Consider the following 20,857-nt stretch of genomic DNA (forward strand, 5'->3'; position numbering starts at 1 on the left):
TGAAAGACAGACAGAGTGAGAGGAAAGGAGGGAGAGATGGGAATAACAGTGTTTATCAAACACAGAGTGGGTAGCCAGTCACATCTGTCCTTGTAGGGTATGTGAAAGAGAGAGAGAGAGAGACAGGGAGAGGGAGGTGCTCGGGGCATTCCTCGTTTTCTCTGTCGGCCATACCCACTGAGATTTATCTTGGAAATGTTTCCTAAATCACACCTGTCTGTCTTCATCTGAAGCAATTACTGCTTCAAACCACATGTCTACTCAAGTTCTTCATCACGTCTTTTCTTAACACTAAGATGCAACACTTGCCTTCTGTTTTTCTTACTTTGATTGGCTGAGACTGACCAGACCAAAGTGATAACTGTCAGAATGACTTAAGAGTACAGGCCGCTCTCCCTTTTACCTCATTCCTGTAACTCCTCCGTCCTCCATTAAAGGAAGTGTGTTCATGAATGGCGAGAGGGGGGATTGGGCGTTTAAGGAGAGGAGAAGTCATGTCCTGTTGACTCCTTTTGGCCGTGTCTTTCACCCCCCTGAGTCGGGTGCAGTGGTAATCTAGTTATGAGATCAGGGAGCTGGTTAATTAGGGCTTGGAGGAGGCTCTTTTGAGGCTGCAGGGTGGATTTAAGGTATTGTATGAGACTGTCTCCATCAGTTAGATCCTCACTGAGACACACATCCACGGGAACGGGTACAAATTACAAAACGACAGTGGAGACTTTCTTTTAAGAGAGTCTGCAGGAAGACGCCCAGAGATTCTGCAGGAGATGAGATTTACATTTGATTAAACTGAACCCTTTTCCAACAATAAGAGCAGCATGCAGGTAACGTCTTTGTGTGTCAGCATGTGTGAAGATGTGCTTTACATTAGGCACAGAATACAAAACAATCAGAACACATTTTTTGTCACTGCCTCACTGTTTACAGGTGATAATTCAGCTGTTCCTACTAATTTGTTGGACCTTCTAACTGTCCTTCAGTATATGGAACTGAAGTCAGAGTTATACTGATGTAGCGTATTACGCTTAATGCTTGTCGTCAACATGGGTTATCTGTAGGAGTTGAAAGCTTGGCTGATTGATTTTCCTGATATGTGAATTGAACTGAACTTGATATGTTTGATATGTGGCTGCTACTCACTGAATGTCTGCTGCAAATAATTTTATATGTGATGATAGCAGTAATTTGAAGCCTATGAACTAAATGTGGTAGTATAATTATTCTTCATTTTAATCTGTGAACACTGCTTTACGGGGTCATATATCTACAACTGCATCATCACCAGAGCCTCCACTGATAAACATAGATGCTAGGACAGTAAGCATGCTCTGATCTTCCTCTGCTTTTTGTACCATGATGTGGTTGTTAGCAGAGCATTCAGACACAGGTTTGACCATGCACACACAGAGCAGAGTGACCTGGCTAATGAGATTGTAAAAACAGCAGCAGACAGTGTTGGTTACCATCAACCAGGAGGGAGTCTGATCCTGAGACCACCTGTTTTCTGACTTTCACTGGCTTAACAGAAGTTCAGGGTTATGTGAGAGGAGAGGATAACTCCTAAGGAGAAGCAAAGGAGTGTGTTTACTGAATTCACTTGTAATTTAATCTTTGCTAGAGTGTGCAGATACTGACAGTTTATAGGATAAAATTAGTTTTATAGATCATTACTTCTTCTCAGATCTGTTTGGGTGGTCACGATGTCTCTTAGGTGGTCTAAATGATTTAAAACCTGCACTATTTTGTTAGGTAAGTTTTTTTAATTCTAGTAAAATATACTGATAGACTCAGTCCTAGCAATAGGTTGCCTAGAGAGTCAAGAAAGATAAATGTTGAGGTGAAATAAACAGTGAAGGACAAACATGAGTTAAGATGATGGGGCTGCATGTTGTTTGTTATAAAAGCAAGGCAAAGCTTTAATTAATGGAGAGGTCAAGATACTTGTAGTGTTTTAGCAAAGTGATGAGAGTGCATGTCAGGCTGACTGCTGGTTATTGATGCCTCTCAGTCCAAATGATCACAGCTGTCCCTGCTCATCTCCACGGTCTGTCCATCCATGCCAACCGCTCAGCCTTGAACACAAACATAAATAATGCTTTTGTTTTACAAACCATGGTGATGACAGGTCAGGTTGTCTCTTTCCTGTGGTCCCAGAGATTATGGCCGAGCCCTGGCCCACTCTGCTAAAGTGCTGCTGCATGAACATGCACATGCACACAGAGGCCTGCAGTCAGTGTTAGATTGTCCCACTGTCACAGAGGGATAAGAACCCCATTGTTAACATACTGCTGATCCATGACACATGCCGATTACACAACAAGTGCACGTGTGTCACAGGCTATAGCCAGAGTTCAAGCTGTGGAGAAAAGGTCTGAGGGAATTGACTGAACAGATGAACTTTGTGAACTCATCAGTGGACAACAATAAGAATTGTCAGATTTAAAGAGTTTTTCAGGCAGTTATTACAAACACCAAATACATACACAAAAGAACAAGAGGAAAGGCTGAAGCACTTTTTAAACTTTTTTTTTAAATTTTTTTTATCTTTTCTCTCAAATATGAGGAGAGTAGGACCTATCCTTGAATGTTTTCTTTATTTTTGCTTAAAGGTCATTGCTTCAATATGGAACTGTTTATTGTCAGCTAGAGCGCTTTATACATTTTTCCTTTAGGTTAATACCTTGCCTCACAATAACCATAAACAATCGCACACATAAAAGGAGGATGTAGTTTAATCTCCATAATTAAACAGAAACCCAGATCTATGCTTTATGTGCAGAAAACTAGTATGCACGAATTGTTTCATCTTTGTTCTGTCTCATGAAATCATATTACATTTCTGTAGCTCAATGCTTTGATGCATGCAAGATTGGAGCTATGCCCTTCGTGGGTTTTGCACCTCTTCTCCCAGCTGTCAGTCACATTTCTCTTGTTTCTGTAGATGCTAGAGCTGCTTTACTTACCTGTAAATCTTTTTTGAGGTCACGTCTGTACTCATCATACTGTTCTACATGAACCAAACATCCAAACACTGGTACTGATTATTTAAATCTTTGAGAATTCATGCATTGTGTAGATAAATAAAATGGCCGTTTTACTGCCACCACATTATACAGGAAATATGTGGTAATTAACATTTATATTATTGTGTAAATACAGTCTGGAATATTCCAATATATCATGAGTAAGCCTTTAATAACAGCCCGTTATATAAACATTTGACATATAAAGCCTTCTGTCATCACACTCAGCTCTTAATTTAACACAAAAAGCACTTGAAGCATCCAAATAAACAGCATTTGAGCCTTCACTGCTTAGAGCCTAAAAGAGTCTTTGCAGGGTTGTGCTGTCTTTCCCAGGATCTTTTGCCCAGAGTCATGTCAGCCTCCATGCACTGGTGGCTCAGCCTTCTCTCTGTCATTCATGGACTTGCTCTTTTCTTGAATCAGAGTCATGGACTCACCATTCAGTTACATATTGTTAAAAACACACTGAAGCATTAATGTGTGACTCTTTGAACTCACCTCAAGCCTAGTTAAACCTCTAAACCCTCATTGCCTGCCATTCGAGGTGTGAAGGACAAGGGCTCTAAATAAAAGGAAAGTTGAAAGTAGGAGGGGTAAGTTTTCTAAATTGTTGCCCGACTGTCCCCCCTGCCCTCCCTCAGGCCTCCACCGTTGCCCCAGGACTCATTGGCTCAGTGGAATAATGACCGGGCCAAAGATAAATAGACGAGTCTGTGGCACCTGGAAAAGGGGGGAGGAGCTTCTGCTGTCTGGGAAACGGGATTCCTTGCATTCTGATTGGCTGTCAATGTGTAGGCTGCTAAAGAGGGGAGATTTGCTGGTGGTATAAAGGCTGTTTGTTGTTTTAGAAGGTCTCTGTAAATAGGCAGACACAGAGGACGCCTCGTCTCTAAGGCAAAGGCCAAAGTCTTCTGATTTCACCGCTCCTACATTTAGACTGAACTGGATTGTAATTAAAGTAGCTTCTGATTATTTTGAAAACTACCACATTTTCTGTGTAACTTTTTGTGCCACTGCTCTGGACATGCCTGGAGTGAATCTGGACTTCCTCCCAGCCTCCCAGGCTCCAGAGGTGCTCGGCAGCCCAGATAGTGTATGTGCAGAGTCCGGTCTGGAGGAGGTGATAGGTGATCTGCTTGCACAGGAGGATGAAGAGGAGCCCTTTGGAGAGAGGAAGTTTGAGTTAACGCTGCGTTGTGCTGTAGGGGAGATCCACAGTGACTTGCAGGCCTTTGGGAAGCGGGTGGACAGGCAGCTGGAGGAGGCAGTGGCCCAGGTGACACCACTGGCCGAGGCCGTGACCAGGCTGCAAGAGGAGAACCAGAGGCTGAGGATTCAGCAGGAGAGGCTTGTGAGGCAAGTGGAAGCCCTGTGCCAGGCAATGGGGCTCCCTGATCCCTCACTTCATGCACTGCCCAGTACTGAAACTCCATGTGAAACCAGGCCTCCATCCAGTGATTCTCCATCCCGCAAAACTCAGACCACTGCGTCTAATGCCCCCCAGGAAAGCTCATCCTGCACCTCCCCAGATCCTCCATCCAGTGTCCTAGAGGATACCTCACCTAGTGCAACACTGGACACTCCAATATGTGAACCCCAGGACTTGGACTCTGTATTTAATGGGACAAACACTGCTCCGACTCCGGAGCCATCACCTGTCCCTCACCCCCCTACCTTTGCTACCCGTCGATCTCTTTCTGCTCCGTCTCTGATGGGACACATTTCATGCAATAGCACGGTACTATTGTGTTAATGCTTCTCATCCTAACCCCTTTTAATTCAGATCAGCTGCCTGACGTTTGGGAATGTCTTTTGTTCCATTGTTGACAATACCTGCGGATCAGCTGGCCTTGACTTTCTTTGCACCATGACATATGCTGGTCTTGTCACGTACTGTAACTCTCACCCTAATATTCCTCCTAAATTTCCATCCACTCAAATCCCATACTATGCTTTCACTTAATTTTAACAAAGCTTTACCATTTCAGCTGTCATTCATTTCTGGCAGACTGTGTTTATGTGGTGGGCTTTAGTGCAGTCTGTCACGGAGGTATTCCAGTCCTTTAACACCATGTGTTTCTGATTGTGACCTGGCAGCACTCCTCTGTGTGTATGAAAGAGAGACAGTGCATATTCTGACAACATAAAAAATGGTTGTTCTTTAACAGCAACTGTAGCTCTGATCTATAGCTACTGGAAAATCCATAATGCTCACTTTGGCAAGAATAAGATCCAAGCATTAGACATTTTTCAGAAAGTAGCCATGTATTAAAAAGGTTTTACTTGTCTGGCTCAAGAGCCACAACAGGATTTAAGGTATTACTTTCTAATTTCAGAGGTCGGTACAGAAATTTATGACTAATAACCAGTCCTCCCTCATTTTCAGTCTTGTTTGTATTATGTCACTGAAAAATACTGAGCCTTCCAGTAACAAACACTGTGTTTTAGAGTGTTTGCACTGATGACATCCTGAAGTTATTGAGTATTTGCAGCATTATCTTGAGTTATTCAGCGATCTGTATTTCATACTCTAGTCTAATCCTACAAAGACAGCTGGGTCTGCCCATCAACATCTTCAATTAGGAGATGGACCTCAGTAAAATGTTAGCACTCAGTTTTTTCCATTCAGAAAAAAAGACAAATGTGTATTAAGTCTGTTGTTGAAGAGAGTATTAAAACTGATTTAAAGGAATAGTTCACACAAGTTACATAACATCTAATCAGTCATCAAAATGGAAAAGTAGAGACCAAATTTGATGGTGATGATTTGATTTACTTAATTCGCAGGCCAACAAACACCAATCAGAGTATTTGTTTTGAAGGTTCATGTATTCTTTGCATTGAGGTCCTAAATAGAGCAAAACACACCATTGTTAATATGTAGTTTGGCACAAATAATGAGCACTTTACCTCCATGTTGGGCCTCCAAAAACACATGAATCTGACGTGAACTAACCAAAAATACTACATGAGGATATATTTGGTAAAAAATTTTAACTGACCCTTTAAACATGACTAAGGTTATCTGGGATTTTCTCACCCCACACACATTCTGTCATTGCTCGACTGAGAGGCCTTGTTTGGTTCTGTTGTGTCCCAAAACATTCCTTGTCGGTCAAGTGCCTCTCAGTCCCGCCCTGTCCCATGGATCAGAACTCACTGTCCAGAAGGCCTGAAAACCAGGGTCCACCCATGATCACTCACTGCAGGCTGCACTGGGCATTGTCCCTCCCCAGTGAGACCTGGCCATGCTGAAGCTCTCAGAAAGGAGGCCCGGGTTGCGGTGGACAGGAACAGAGCCAGCTGTCCATGCTATATCTGGACCTGGAATCAGTTTCAACAAAAGCACTGAAGCCACAGCAAGAGCCCAAAGTCTGTCATAGGCATTTATATGAAAGGTTATGAGGTGTTAAGAGGTGTTTTCTCTGGGATTTAGACTCACTCAGAATGTGCTGGGAGGTGGCCAGAGTTAACTTAACAACCTCTGATGTTATAGCTGTGCTCAATAGTGCTTCACTTCCTCTTCAGCATCCTTCTTATTTTCTGCTGCTACATTCATGCCCATCTGTGATGTTTATACCAGAAATGATGGCTTCCCTCTGAGTTTATATCTGCTAATGCATTATTCCCATTTTATAGCCACAATGGTGTTCCTGTCACATAAACTCTTGGTGCAGCAGTTCAGTATCGTTTCTAAAGACACTCACTGTGTCAGTCACACTCCATGAACTACGTTAACAGTAACTTGGCAGAGTAACTTGTGCGCTCATGTGCTTACTGTCACTTTCCCTGGCATCGCTGCAAAGTGGAAGGGGTGGATGGAAGAAATGATAACAAGTGGGCAGTCTTGTTACAGAAAGAGATTGGCAGAGGGAGAGAAAGATGTGAGCTCTGCAACCTACCTCTAACAAACATGCCTATTATGGCTGCAACATGTTTAATTAAAATCCTTTGGTCCTAGCAACCTTGAGCTGTTGTTTTTCTAAACCCTCATCCTGGTCTTAGGTCAGGTGTTTCACTGGCAGGAGCTCAAATGGCACCGCACATGTCCAACTAAGGTCATAATTTTCTTTTTACTACATATATAGACAAAACCTCAAACGTCATTAGAGTCTAGTCTGTGACGCTCAGCATCCTGTTGCATGTCTGTGATTGCATGTGATGTGTGCTCATGGTCTGTGTGTTTGTGATATGTTCATGTGCAGATGGAGACAGAGCCCATCGTTGCCTCTGAGCCGATGTTTTCAGCTGGGCCGTCTGTCCAGGTGCCATGCAGCGTCCCGGCCATCCCCAACGGCTCTACCAAACCTGAGGAACACTCCGGAAAACTGACCGCTGAACAGCTGGCTGCTATTGAGGATGAAGAGCTGCTTGACAAAATGGTACTTAGAAATCCAAGTAATAAATCTGGTTGATTTAATGAATACCACTATCTGGGTTTGCACTTACACTAATTCATGTCATGTTATATTCAGAAAACTCCCAGCGGAGCACTGTTGTGTTTTGTACAATGCTATTTTAGAGCTGCATACCTAAAAAGAGCCATGGCATTTTGGGCTTTTTGTGTGAACTGACCGCTAATTGTTTCCATTTGTGTTTTTTTTCCTTTTAACAGCTTGATGAGTCAAAAGACTTTGAAGAAAGGAAAATGATTCGTGCAGCCATGAGAGATCTTCGCAAGAGAAAGAGAGGTAACTTTACAAATAACTCACTCTGACTTGTCTGTCTACGTTAATGTTTTTGCCTCATGTTGACTGATAACTTCAGTTTCTTGTTTCAGGCCAAAAAACATCCAGTTAAAGTGTTTTACAAATTTCAATACTAGTTAATTAGTAAATGAACCCACAGTTTTGTACATTATTTCTATCCAGAGGCCATGCTGGGATGTACTCAAGAGGAAATAGGTAGGACAGGTTGGTGTGCAGTGTGCATTAACAGCTGATGATTGCCTGCATTTGTCTTTGCACCATCCTGTCATTGTCACACCAGAGCATCAATTGAAATCTCCTGATTTGTAAGGTGTGCGATGGAGGATATGTCAACAGTTTTGTTAACATGCATGAGGTTTGCTTTTGTAATGTGTCTGAGTGTTTTACACTTGTCTCAGTGTGCTGTTTCAGTATGTCCCTCATTTAAAGTATTTTGTCTTGCACTCACCATATGTTTTTACCAGACATCTGGTTACGTTGAGCTGACAGTTGTACTTACTAATTGAATTCCTAACTTGGAGTCGGTGCTAAAGAAATCTGTCAAGGTTCAGTGCACTCAGTGGTAGGAGAGTCTTGGACTTATAGTGGCTTCAATCACCTTAATGTTTCTGTTACGAAACTGTGTCTTAGGACAGAATATACACTTAAATATCATAAAGAATGAAATAGTGTAAGATATTTCAACAGATGTACACATCGGTCAAAGGTGAAGGTAGTGGAGGTGTTATGGTATGAGTATTCTACACATTGCTGAGCATCTTTCCATAGGGGTCAAGTGGCGTGTTTGCTCTCTTTGATATGTGATGTTTGTGTGCTGCATTGTTTGACAGCTCTGGCTCAGTGGTGAGTCTCCCACCTGTGCGTGTTTGTGTGTTCAGAGGAATTTAACGGTACTGTGGAAAGAATCCTGAAATGTATTGCTTCAAATCTGGAAGCCCAGTTTTAATCCATCTTTACGGCAGTCCGATGAGTTGCTGTCAGCCTGTTTAGGGTCTCTTCTTCTCCTCCCCTTTTTCCACTGACATCATCTCTTCACCTTCTCCGCATCCTTTCTTTTTCTCTTCTCTTGCTGTCTCTTTTCTTTTCCTCTCTTCTTCTCCAACGCAGACCAGAGAGAGAAGGAGCGCGAGACCCGATTGCAGGAGCTGCGGCAGCAGAGAGAAGAGCGTTCACAGAAAGGTCGCACAGGAGTCGGGGCAGGAGAGGTGGTGATGAGGAAGGTGGAAAAGTCAGCAGATGGATCCACCCTCAGCCAAGTCACCAAAACAGACCGCTTTGCCCAGTCTGGTAGCTATTTGTATTTGCTTCTCTGTATTTTCATTCTATAAACCTGTCTTCATCATGTATTTTACAATTCATGTCAACTCATATTTGCAATGACAATAAGCAACGCAATGACAGACACACAAAACATTTTAAATGGAAAATAAAACATAGTGGCCATAAATGCAAAAAGAACAATGATTGTCTTATGAGGACACTGCCATTGTGCATTATATGAATTCTGTTATTTTTGTGTTTAGATGATGGCACCAGATCAACACGAAGCACTGTTGTTGAGACCAGTTATGTGCAGAAAACAGACAGTGAGTCACTTGTTGATTACACTTCATCTTCATATTGCAATGGATGTAGCTGTTACCACGTTGGAATCATTTCATTCTTCTGTCTGTGTCTTTACTTGCATTTCAGGAGGAACAGTCCAGTCAAAATCATACAGCTACTCCTCCTCCACCTCCTCTTCATCCTCCTCTAACACAGGCAAAAAAGTGGGCAGGTGTGTTGAAATAACACAGTAGTAACAGCAGTACTAAAGTAGATATATTTCCTGATTCAGAAATTAACTTGTGCATGTTGTGTTCTCAGTGTGTTTGATCGAGAAGATGACGCGTCCTCTCGCAGCGGTGGGCTAGCCGCTGTGGAGCGAAGACAGGCCGAGAGGCGTAAAGAGCTGATGAGGGCTCAGACTTTGCCAAAGACCTCTGCCATGCAGGCCCGCAAAGCCATGATAGAGAAGTTTGAGAAGGAGGGAGGAGGGTAAGGATAAATACAGAGGTGGTGCTACCAAAAAAAGAAAAGGAGCAGGTTAAAGCATGTAAATATTAACATAAACCTTACCTCAACTTTTCCTTTAGCCCTGGAAATCAGGCGGTTGCCAAGGTCAACAAGGTGCAGCGTTCCACCAGCTTTGGTGTACCCAATGCAAACTCCATCAAACAAATGCTGCTGGACTGGTGTCGTGCCAAGACCCGCTCCTATGAGGTGAGCTCACCGGACATAGCGACCTTCACTGTGTCTTTGTTTGTAAACCCAGCCGTGAAGCTGAAGCACTTAAACTAGACAAGATAACACACAAAACAAAAACGATGTTGGGAATGTTTCCAAGTTTTACCATTCTGTTCATATATCAACTTTTTGTTTTCTCTATCAGCATGTGGATATTCAGAATTTCTCATCCAGCTGGAGCAATGGCATGGCATTTTGTGCTCTGGTGCATCATTTCTTCCCAGAAGCCTTTGACTACAACTCCCTTAGCCCAAGCAACCGCAGGCAAAACTTTGAATTGGCCTTCAGCAATGCAGAGTAAGTACACAAAAACATGTTTGTCCCTGGTAACATGTGCACTAACCTCATCAGTTCTACTGTTGATAAGTGTTGTCTGCAAGGGAGTTTACTGTCAAACAAACAGCAGTGACCTTTTGATTTTAAGCAGAGAAAATGTGAAGTACGGTGTGAGGTATTTGGAGGAACCAGTGAAAGAATTTACAGCAAGTTTCACTTTTCTTTGAACTCATCACATTTTCTTCCAACCATGGTAGTGAACACACAATGAAAATAAAACATTTCAAGCGACTTTTACTATAAACCTTTCAGCTAAAACCTACACGCGATGGATCAAGAACACGTGGAAGTGACACGGCTCACTGAGGGATGTCCAAGCTTTAACTTTCCATGTCTCTCCCAGGTGTTTTCCAGCCATGTTAAGGCTGAGCAAGCCCCATTACTGCTGCCTCTCTAATTACTCTGCCTCTAAAACCCCACTCTCCATCTGTCCTCTACTATGAGTAACTCCTGTGACATCCTCCGTCTCATCACTGCCCTAAACCAGAGACCCATGAGCAAACCCACCCCAAACAGCCAGCAGGTTAAAAGAAAAAAATGGATGAGCACTACGCTGTGCCTCTAATAATTTTCCCTCTCTTTATTCCTAATCTGTCTCCTCTCCTTTCTCCCTCATCCCTCCTGCATCACACAATCCCCCACTCACCTTTGTGTGTCTGTGCTCACCCCTAGTACAGTAACGTCCATGCTGACGTTGGTATTGATGATTTATATTCTCAACACCGGGCTGTCACTCAACCACAGTCCCCATCTTTCCACCTTTGTGTTGCACCATCACTCACCTCCCCAGGCACTCCGATCCGTGCAGCAGTTTGCTGTTATGTGGAATCCCAACACCCACACTCACACACACCACTTTGTGCACCAGTGTGTTTTTTAGAGTCACCATATGGTTGTATTTTTATGTATTTGCAGAATCCTTGTTGTTTTTTTCATTGTGTCTTATATTCCAGTGAATTTTTACTGTTATTTAAACAGTCAAAAGTCTGTCACACAGAAAAAAACAACAACAAACAAAAGGCTTGAATGAGCATCAGCCGACGCTCATTTGACATTTTGTTTTGTCTTATGTATGTATGTGTGTATGTGTGTTTGCCACATACTGTATGTATCATGATGTTCATGAAGCATGTCAACTCATGGATATATTTGTGACCCACAGAGAATGTAATGTTTTTGTTTCTTTTTGTGTCCTTTTTCTCTTCTTCTGTCTTTTCACCCTGAATCTCTTCATTTGGCTGTTCACCGCTTTATCTGTTTTTCTTCCTCCTCTCTCCTCTCTCCTCTCTTTCCCACACTGTGTCTGCCATCTCTTTTCTGTTCCTTCTTATCTGGATTTCTTTTCCTCTTCTCTCTTCTATCTTCTGGTTGGGTGTTCTTCTCCCTATCTTCCCCATCTCCCCCTTCCTCCCCTGCTGGGTGCGGGCACAGGAAACTAGTGGACTGTCCTCAGCTGTTGGATGTGGACGACATGGTGAAGATGCGTGAGCCGGATTGGAAGTGTGTGTACACATACCTACAGGAGTTCTACAGGGGTCTGGTGACGAAGGGCCTGGTTAAAACCAAAAACTCCTCCTAGAGTCGCACCCATCTAAAACTGAGCCCATGGTGAGAGAGGGGAAAACCTAGAGGAATCCGCACTTTACTTCTGAAAGAAATGATAACTGACAAGAATTTGTATGTATAGATGGATGGAAGAACTTAATTTTTTTTTAGAAGCGGTTAGGTTTTTTTTTTCCTATCAAACTCTAGTGGGTAATGAACTCCTTCATGTGTGTCTTTAGTCGTTTCATCTTTAATCTTAATCTGTAGCTGCTGAGGTCTGATGAACCAAACATGGTATGCCTGAATGTGCGTGTTTCTGTGTGCATTTCTGCATAACCAGACTATGGACTAGGCAGAGGGCCAAGTCCATCTGCAACACAACACTTTAAAAGGAACTGCCGTATCACAAAGTCCCAAACAGAAGGGTTAAGAAACAAAGCAGAGAACGGAAAGGCAACGTTGTTCTTTGACTTTTTAATCAAGTGTGAATTTACAGTTGTTTATATGCTTGGCTTGTAAAGCCTTTTAAAGATACAGTATCATAGTCAAGTACACAGTGACCCATGACTCTAGTCCAAAAATAAAAAGCAGTTTTTATGTTGTTGACATTTATTTTCTCATGCAGAGTTTTAGTCTCACGCTGCTCCTGTTACTCTACTCTTTGTTTGTATAGGATGTCTGTAACAGTTTACAGTATGAGGAGACAATGCCACCATGTGGCCACTCTGCATGACTCACACGTGACGTCTTTGTCTCTAGAATTGTTTATTGGAATATGCCGCATTAGTTAAGTACATTAAAAACTGTCCACATTGGTTTGTTTAAAACAGAGTCAAGAAAGGATTAAGAAAGAATAAGAGTGTAACCCTAACAGGAAGGGCTAAATGTGGTCACTAGTGCTAGTATTATATGTGTGTGTTATTTCAACCTACTCCCATTCCACTAGTTCAGTTTATGTCCAGGATATTGCATAGATTAGAAGACTACATGTGAATATTCATCACTAAACAACAGAAAGAAGGCATGGTGATCTGTAAAGAAGAGTTTCCTCCTTTCAGCACCATCTCTCGCCCTCTCCCATACACCCTGCTCTGTCTCATACAGTCTGTCTCTTGTGTACCTGCTCCCCAGGACCTACGCCAACTGCATGCCTTTGCTGGAAGTGGAAGACATGATGATCATGGGTAATAAACCTGACTCCAAATGTGTCTTCACCTACGTACAGTCTCTGGTCAACCACCTGCGCAGATATGAGATGTCCATGGGTCGTTCTGCTGACCTCTAACCTGTGCTCAGTGAGCACTTAGCCCTGCCCCCACCTTCGTCTTCTCCTGGTGACTGTCTCCACTCTAACAGACTGGGCAATGAGTTGCACATCTCTGATGGACAAGTTGGGGATTTTGTGTGTGTCAGTTTGCTTTATTATCTTTTTTGGCAGTGGTGATGTGTATCCACTATTTCACTTCCCATATTCTCCAGCAAAAGACTTCCAAAGTGTTTATGAGAGTATTTTTAAGCTTTAAAATTTTAAGTACATACCAGTTTAACTCTTTTTGTACTCAAACTAAGCTTTGTACATGACACTAAATTTCAGACTAACTAGTCCCTACACTAGTTTGTACTCAGACACACCTTAAGAGAGAAAAGAATTTTTATCCTTTTATTATTTACATATCTCCACATTTTCTTGGCTACACTTGAAGTAATGTAGCTTTGCTGTTGTTTATTCCACGAGAAGAAAAGAAATGTTTAATAAGCCACCTAATGCACCTTTGCATTATTTGGTTTTCCTCTGGTACTTTTTACAAAACACTGAAGCATTTTTACTAAGTTATTACTCATGTTGTTAATTGATGACTGATGTCAGTTAACAAATGACTATTTATTTCACATGAATGCAATATCAGTGTCTTTTTAGTACAAAGCTGAATAATCTCACCTTTCTAACATGTACAGTGCTACTGAGAACATGACATTTTATCTCTCTTGTGTTACTGTATCAGGATGTTAGTCTAACATCAAAATACTTGCAGTCTTTTGTGTATTTTTCAGGTAGAAAACAAGAAGTGTGCTGTAGTCACTCAGGTGGCATCACACAGTTGCTTTGTTTTGTTGATTGATCTTTTTTTGTGCCTGATTAACCGCAGATATAAAAGTATCACCATGCAACGTCACTGTGTTACCCTGCCAAACAACACACACAGCTCTTTTAGTGGTCTCTTTATTTATGCTTGAATAGGTTTTAAAAAAAAAAAAAAAAACATTATTTTTATTATGTTAGTGTGTACATTATGCTTTTAAGGTTTTGTTTAATGTAAGTCAATAAGCTGAAGCTAATAGTATGTTTTCTGAAACCAATTGGGGTCATTTTTTGATCAGTGTAGGAGCCTCATGAGCTTTCTCAGCTACCAATTTGAACAAGCCGTGACTGAACACAACTGTAAGCTGTAAATTTATGACATGATGCTAAGGAAAATTTATAAGTAGATTTTTTTTTTCTTGTACAACTGAGATGTCAACAATTTGACTCCATCAGAGCTGATTAATTCCTTTGTTGGTAGATTTAAAGATATTGTTTGAGAAATATTTCACTGCTGCCAAATGAGTTGAATTTCTCCCAAGAAGCAGCAGGTGCTGTATATAAGAGCTTAAACACATCAAAATTTCATGTTTCTGTGCACCACAGTTAAATGTGAATTAACGATTAAACAAATTTGAGAAATGAACATGTTTGTAGGGCTTTATTGCTCTGAATCATCTCATAAAAACATTATCTACACAAACTACTCATTGATCTGTGTTACAGAAGTGGCTAGTCCATACTGAACCATGAAATGTACAGGGAAATACTTTCACATGGATAGTGATTTACCACATTTGTATGTAAAAGAAACAAATCTGAGAAAGACTGAGATTAAAACTCAGTTCCAATATTTTCTTATTCTAGCCACATCCTTTACACTTGAATGCCTTTGCGTGTTTTAGTCCAACCCACTGGACCATGTAGCATCAGCCCCAGGCCATTCAGACAGTTTTCAACCTGGAGCTTCATTTAGTGTCACTGTGGGTGGGAAGCAATCAGACACACAAGAGAGTTCAAGTGAGGCAAGGATCCTGAAGACAGATAACATATGACAGATTCAAAACAAAATCAAACACACACTTGCAGTCTTTGAGTGCTGAGTGGAAAAGCTCTCACAAAGCAGCCTGCTGGGTAATTAAAGTTGCAAAAATGAACAAACAGAGGGAAATGTGTTATGTGCAAATTCAGACTGTGGACCTCTGAAGGTCTTTAATCCATAATTTGCTGGCTCTATTCTGCAATAACATGACTTTCTGTCTTTAATAACCAGCTGGTTGTGGAACAGATTCACACTGCAAGATGACTTGGGGCAGTTATAGATCAGTGTGCTTGACTTGTGGATTGGTTTCAGAGGAGCCGCTCTCCGAGGCGAGGGAGGACACAGAGCTTTTGTATGCCGGTTGGTCTTGAAATGGGCTGTCTTTGGCAGGAGAAAAGCGGTGCTCATCTGGCACCTCATCTTCGTGTTGAGCTTTCTTGTAGAAGCCAAGTTTTCCCAGTAGCTCATTGATCTCAGCGCGCGACATGTCAGACAAAGCAATCCGCTGGGGAGGGAAAACACAGGTTAGAGCTGCATGAAAACCTGAGTTACAAACACAGTCTGTTCACTATGATGATCTACTGTTGAATGCAGTAAATGCCACATCACAGCTGCTGGAAAAACACAAGTGAAACTATAGTGTTAACAGTGTTCTCATCAGTCAGACCCATGAGCATGCATGCATAATACTTTCATGCAGGAGTTGACACACCTAAATGGAATGCAGCTAAACTAATGCTAAACTGTTAATCTCCTGCTGTAACATGTCTGTGCATTTGCTATGAAAAAAGTCTCGTGTGGGTCTTCTTTAGAGATGCAACAGATAAATCATCTGAACATTGTGACTGTATCAGCCTTGACAGATACTGGCCATGATGGCATTTCACAGACTAGCAGTGGCCAATAATTAACTGTTGTCTTATACTGAAAGTTTTTGCTTAAAATTGTTTGATCAAATTTACGCTCATTCAAAGATAATGTTATAATGAAGAATTATTGGTTTCCCTGGCATAAATAACACCATACTAAAATAAAATAACATCTGTATCAGCATTGGCCAGTTTGTCACTTTAAATGTCAGAATTTTGTATCAGTCCATCCATTTCACACAATAGCTAATGAACGGCAGTGGATCTAGACTTTACAGAACAAGTCTAATATTTAAAGAAATGTGCCAACATTCATTTTGTAATTAGCTAAATATATGCATGTCATATTCTGTATGTCCATTTGTTTGTTTTTTCTAATATTTGTACACTTAATTGTGGTAGGTACAGTGGAGATAGGAAAGTGGAAAAACATGTAATCTACTAAAATGCCCAACATATTTTCATTAATACAAGCTATCAAACTGCTATCAGCTACAGTGTTTGATCGATAACATAGTTAGAAATAAGTTAAGTCTTTCCTTTATTTCTTTAATATTTCATACCATAATTTAGTTTGTAACATTCATTTCATAATGGAGACTAGTTCTATCATGTTGGTTATGTTTCATTTTATGATTTCAGTGTTTTAATGATGCACAAAAAAGTACAACTACAATATATGCTTCATTCTTTATATGGTGGAGTTTAGAAAAAGGTGTGTTAGATTATTAAATTGTATTAGAAAAAGTGTTTTGTATGTCAGCATACTCATTTCTTACTGAAGCACCTACTATGATGAGAGCCATCATTATGTTATTGGTAATTCCTGTACTTTTCTTGTTAGAGGTCAAATTGTGTGTTGTGAAATACTTAAAGCATTAATGTAGGACTGAAAAAACACTTTATCTCCTAGTGGTAGAATTGAAAAAAGTGGTATACAAGAAGAACAATGGGCCTCATTCACTAATATGTGTGTGGAAATATTCTCACTGTGCGTACAAAATAAGTGTGCACAGTAAGCCATGTCCCTGGAGTTGATTCGTGAATGAAGGAAGCGGCACAAGAAATCACAAGAGCACAAGAAAATGTTGGGAGTGGGTGATCATTATAGGCCAAAACAATTAAACGAAAGCCAAAACTGTTAGGGCTACATTTCAAAATGTACATTCTCATATATTCCTTTGTAAACTAGGGCTGTTGTTATTTTTGAATATTTTAATAGTCACAATGATGTGGGTGAAAGTGTGTCAGTTTCATTGTTTAATACATTGGGCCATTATATTAGTAAATTAATGATTTTAAAAAAAGTTAAGTAAATCTCTTTTTAATGAATGTGGTTTTATATGCTCTGCGTGTACTTTAAAGGTATGTGTTTGCATTTTCTAAGTCAGTTCGGCCGTCCTCATTTGTGTGTACGCATGGTCAGAGGCAGTTTTAAATTTGTTTGCAGAGTAAGAACAAATTCGAGTAAGAAAATATTGATGAATCCCGAATTTGTACGTCAAAGTATCGTACAGAGTTTAGGCACAGATTTATGTGTATGCACTGTTTGTGAATGAGGCCCAATGACTCTGCTTCTCTTCTCTAAAGCTGTGACATAGCTCTATGAGAATAAAAGGGTTGCATACGCAGCGGCAGTTTTTAACAATAGATGATCTAATTTTTTTCTACAAACAAAAACTGATGCAACTGAATTAATTTAATACTGAATAATAATGTTGATAAATAGGCTTGCACTTGTAAAGTACTTTTGGACATTGGTGATATTCAAACTCAAACCACTTTAACAATGTGTCTCGTGCACCCATTCACCCATTCATGCACATAATTACACACATTCACACACCAATGACACAGCTCCCAGGGACAACTTTGGATTTGGTGTGTGGCCTAAAGATGCTCTAACATGTGGACAGGAGTCAGGAATTGAACCACCAACCTTCCATCAAGATGTTATGTAGATACGAGAGCTTAAACAAATCAGAAACAATACAAATCAACTTACATCCAGCTCCTCATAGTAGTGATTCAGGAGGACAAGCTCAGGATCAGCCCCAGGAATGTGCTTCATCACCAGGTTATGGCTGAAATTGTGGTGGTTAAGGATCAACAGGCTCATGGAATTAAACATACGTGTTTAAGAAAGTGTATTTAAAGCAAAGGATACTAAAGAGGAATATCCTGTATCACAAAGGCTTTGACCTGCAGACAGATGTAGGGATTAATGTTTTTCACTTAGCACAGGTTTAAGTGACAGATCTGTCATGGATTAAATGAAACTCTAGATGTGAAATGTAAAAAGCTGCTCACTTTCAGGCAGGGATTAAGCTCCACTCTGCCTCTGACACTGGCTGTCAGTGTGCTCATGTCTGTTTGTTCCTGTAGGTTACATTACGCAGGGTAACTTACCTCTGCCATCTTGTTCAGCTGTCATCCACCACAGGTCTGGAGAGAAAAATGTAAAAAAAACGACACATGATCACTTCAGGAAACATCATCTATTACAAATACTGCACAAGTGACATGTTTCAGATACAGAAATGGGAGTTATTAAGGCCAGGTTCATCTGAAGAGCTGGTACAGTGTTAAGATTAGGAGTCCTGTTATAGGTACTTCTCTCTGACGCTCTGGTATCCCTGCAACATTGCATCTTTTGTTCAGTGGACAGATTCAGCCACTGGGAAGGATGCTTAGCCCATTTTTGTGGAAATCTGAGCCTCAGCTATTGAATAGCAGGTGTGACTAACACAACAATAGTAACAGATAACATGCTTTTCTTTAGTGATGCTGAGAGGCAGTGATTGTGTGACACCCTGGGGGGAAACTGCATGGTTTCTACCACAAAAAGAAAGAAAGAAAAAAAAAAAAAAAAGAGTTGAGTTTCAGTAAAATTTGTGCAGTCATCTGAACTTTTGTAACACACCCTCAACCCATTTCGGTCTTAACCTGTTGATTTATTTCAAATTTTAGTGACAACAGTTAATAGAACACATGCAAATTAATGTCATCTGCTTTATAACTTAGTACGGGATGGTGCGTTCAGTTTACAACTCCTGTTTACATTCTGCATTGTTAGACTCTCACACGCATGCGCCAAACACATTCTAAATAATGACAACTCAAAAATTTTCGCATTGTTTTAGTGTGAAAAACATGACGAAAATGTTGACATTTACAAACCATCCTTTCACAGAAAATATGAATAAACAACCATGAACAACCTGAAATGCCTTTAAAAAAATAAGTGCGATTTTAACAATGTTATGTGTGTTACTAAATGTTTTGTGCCTCTGTAGATACACTACACTCTGTATGTTGTAATGCACAAAAAGAGTTGACTTTCAGAAAAATGTGTGCAGTCATCTGACCTTTTGTAACACACCCTCAAACCCATTTCGGTCTTAACATGTTCATTCATTTCAAATTTTAGTGACAACAGTTAATAGAACATACACAAGTGAATGTCATCTGCTTTGTAATGTCAGTACAGGATGGTGCGTTCAGGTTACTACAGAGCCTGTTTACATTCTGCGTTCTTAGACTCTCACACGCATGCGCCAAACACATACTCTAGCACATTAATGCATCTCTTTACACATTAAACCACATTTGATCTCGAAAGTAACAACCCTAGACCTGAAGACACAGCGAATAGAACCCAGCCTGTGTCACGGGTGTTTCGGAGGACCGTGGTGGGTCACTTACCTCCACCTTGGCTTTGGCCAGTCCTTCCAGTTTCTTCAGATCCACATCGTAGGCCGAAGCGCAGTGGACTAAACCGGCCAAGATGACCAGCCACATCGTGTGTCCCGGTTCCTCACGTACCTGACCAGTATCTACAGCTGTCTCAAGGTAAATGAGCAGAAGAAGGTGGAGGAGAGATGATGATGTGCTGCTATGTCACGTCCGGACCTCTTGCCACGTCAAATATTTGTCTGAGACTGAGGAAAGAGGCGTGGAGAAGGCGCTCATTGGCTCCCGGAGAGATCCACATCAGGATACTGTGAATGCCCTGCATCTCATATGCTGTTTATTACCAATCCTCACAGATATTAAAGGGAACGGGATCCTCGGCTTATAAAATAAAATCCTGAATGTTGCTTCTTGTCAAAGCATTCCGTTTACAAAATGCAGTTCCTATACCAAAGATGTTACTGTAAAAAAAACAATTATACATCATCTAGTTTTTATATCAGGGGTGTCAATTTCATTTTAGTTCAGGGGTCACATACAGCCCAAATATCTCAAGTGGGTCGTACTAGTAAAATTGCAGCATAATAACCTGTACATCAGTGTTTTTCAACATAGGGGTTGGGACCCCACATGGGGTCGCCTGGAATTCAAATGAGGTCACCTGAAATTTCTAGTAATTGATGAAAAGAAAAAGTAAAATTTACTAATAAAAAATATATGGTGAGTTGACAGAGACAGTAACAATACATAAAAGATATGAGAACTCTGAAGCTGAAACTTAAGCACTGTGGTACTGTTTATCTTTCAAATGTTCATTGTGGTCAGTTTCAGATGCTGCAGATGTTTCCTAATTCATAGTTTGAGTTATTGTTTTTTTAGTATTAATTGTCAGCCTTGTAAATACAAGCTGGACTGACTGTATGTAACCTGACCAAGGAAAATAAAATTCTCACTTTGTGCAGTAATCTACACCTGGCTTTTCTGCCTCCGCCCATAATAATATACATTATATAGCCTAATGTCGTCTAAACTTAACGTTTCTTTGCAACATAGTATAGCAAACTATTGCATGATCAAAAACAAATTAATTTTAGCAAAAAAAAAAAAAAAAAGTCTCTGTTTTGAATGTCTGGGGTCGCCAGAAATTTGTGATGTTAAAATGGGGTCATGAGCCAGAAAAGGTTGGGAACCACTGCTGTAAATAATAACTCCAAATTTTTCTTGATATTGCAAAAAAGTGCAATTTTAACAATATTATGCCTCAGCTTCTC

At 40.7% G+C, this 20,857-nt stretch overlaps 2 protein-coding genes across 3 annotated transcripts in view; one reads left to right on the top strand and one right to left on the bottom strand.

Annotated features, from left to right (window-relative positions):
* smtnb (smoothelin b) overlaps nucleotides 1-14,231 on the top strand; it is a 50,069-nt gene extending 35,838 nt beyond the window's left edge. The window contains exons 11-21 of one of the 2 annotated variants that reach the window (XM_030142838.1): nucleotides 7,232-7,408; nucleotides 7,642-7,717; nucleotides 7,898-7,930; nucleotides 8,843-9,022; nucleotides 9,259-9,321; nucleotides 9,428-9,512; nucleotides 9,602-9,772; nucleotides 9,871-9,997; nucleotides 10,167-10,318; nucleotides 11,789-11,965; nucleotides 13,034-14,231. In XM_030142838.1, coding sequence (XP_029998698.1) covers nucleotides 7,232-7,408; nucleotides 7,642-7,717; nucleotides 7,898-7,930; nucleotides 8,843-9,022; nucleotides 9,259-9,321; nucleotides 9,428-9,512; nucleotides 9,602-9,772; nucleotides 9,871-9,997; nucleotides 10,167-10,318; nucleotides 11,789-11,936 — 1,212 coding nt within the window. In that variant the 3' untranslated portion in view covers nucleotides 11,937-11,965; nucleotides 13,034-14,231. The remainder of the gene's footprint in view (nucleotides 1-7,231; nucleotides 7,409-7,641; nucleotides 7,718-7,897; nucleotides 7,931-8,842; nucleotides 9,023-9,258; nucleotides 9,322-9,427; nucleotides 9,513-9,601; nucleotides 9,773-9,870; nucleotides 9,998-10,166; nucleotides 10,319-11,788; nucleotides 11,966-13,033) is intronic. The other variant, XM_030142840.1, reaches the window with a different exon arrangement.
* A 397-nt stretch (nucleotides 14,232-14,628) lies between these two features.
* selenom (selenoprotein M) lies at nucleotides 14,629-19,840 on the bottom strand. The gene is made up of 5 exons (XM_030142899.1): nucleotides 19,599-19,840; nucleotides 18,303-18,338; nucleotides 18,061-18,095; nucleotides 17,899-17,977; nucleotides 14,629-15,529 (listed from the first exon to the last, which is right to left on the bottom strand). The coding sequence occupies exons 1-5, from the start codon at nucleotides 19,692-19,694 to the stop codon at nucleotides 15,299-15,301; spliced, it is 477 nt and encodes a 158-aa protein (XP_029998759.1). The 5' UTR covers nucleotides 19,695-19,840; the 3' UTR covers nucleotides 14,629-15,298.
* Between the last annotated feature and the right edge of the window lie 1,017 nt (nucleotides 19,841-20,857).

Source organism: Sphaeramia orbicularis, chromosome 9 (genome assembly GCF_902148855.1).
Source record: "Sphaeramia orbicularis chromosome 9, fSphaOr1.1, whole genome shotgun sequence".
Classification (NCBI taxonomy): domain Eukaryota; kingdom Metazoa; phylum Chordata; class Actinopteri; order Kurtiformes; family Apogonidae; genus Sphaeramia; species Sphaeramia orbicularis.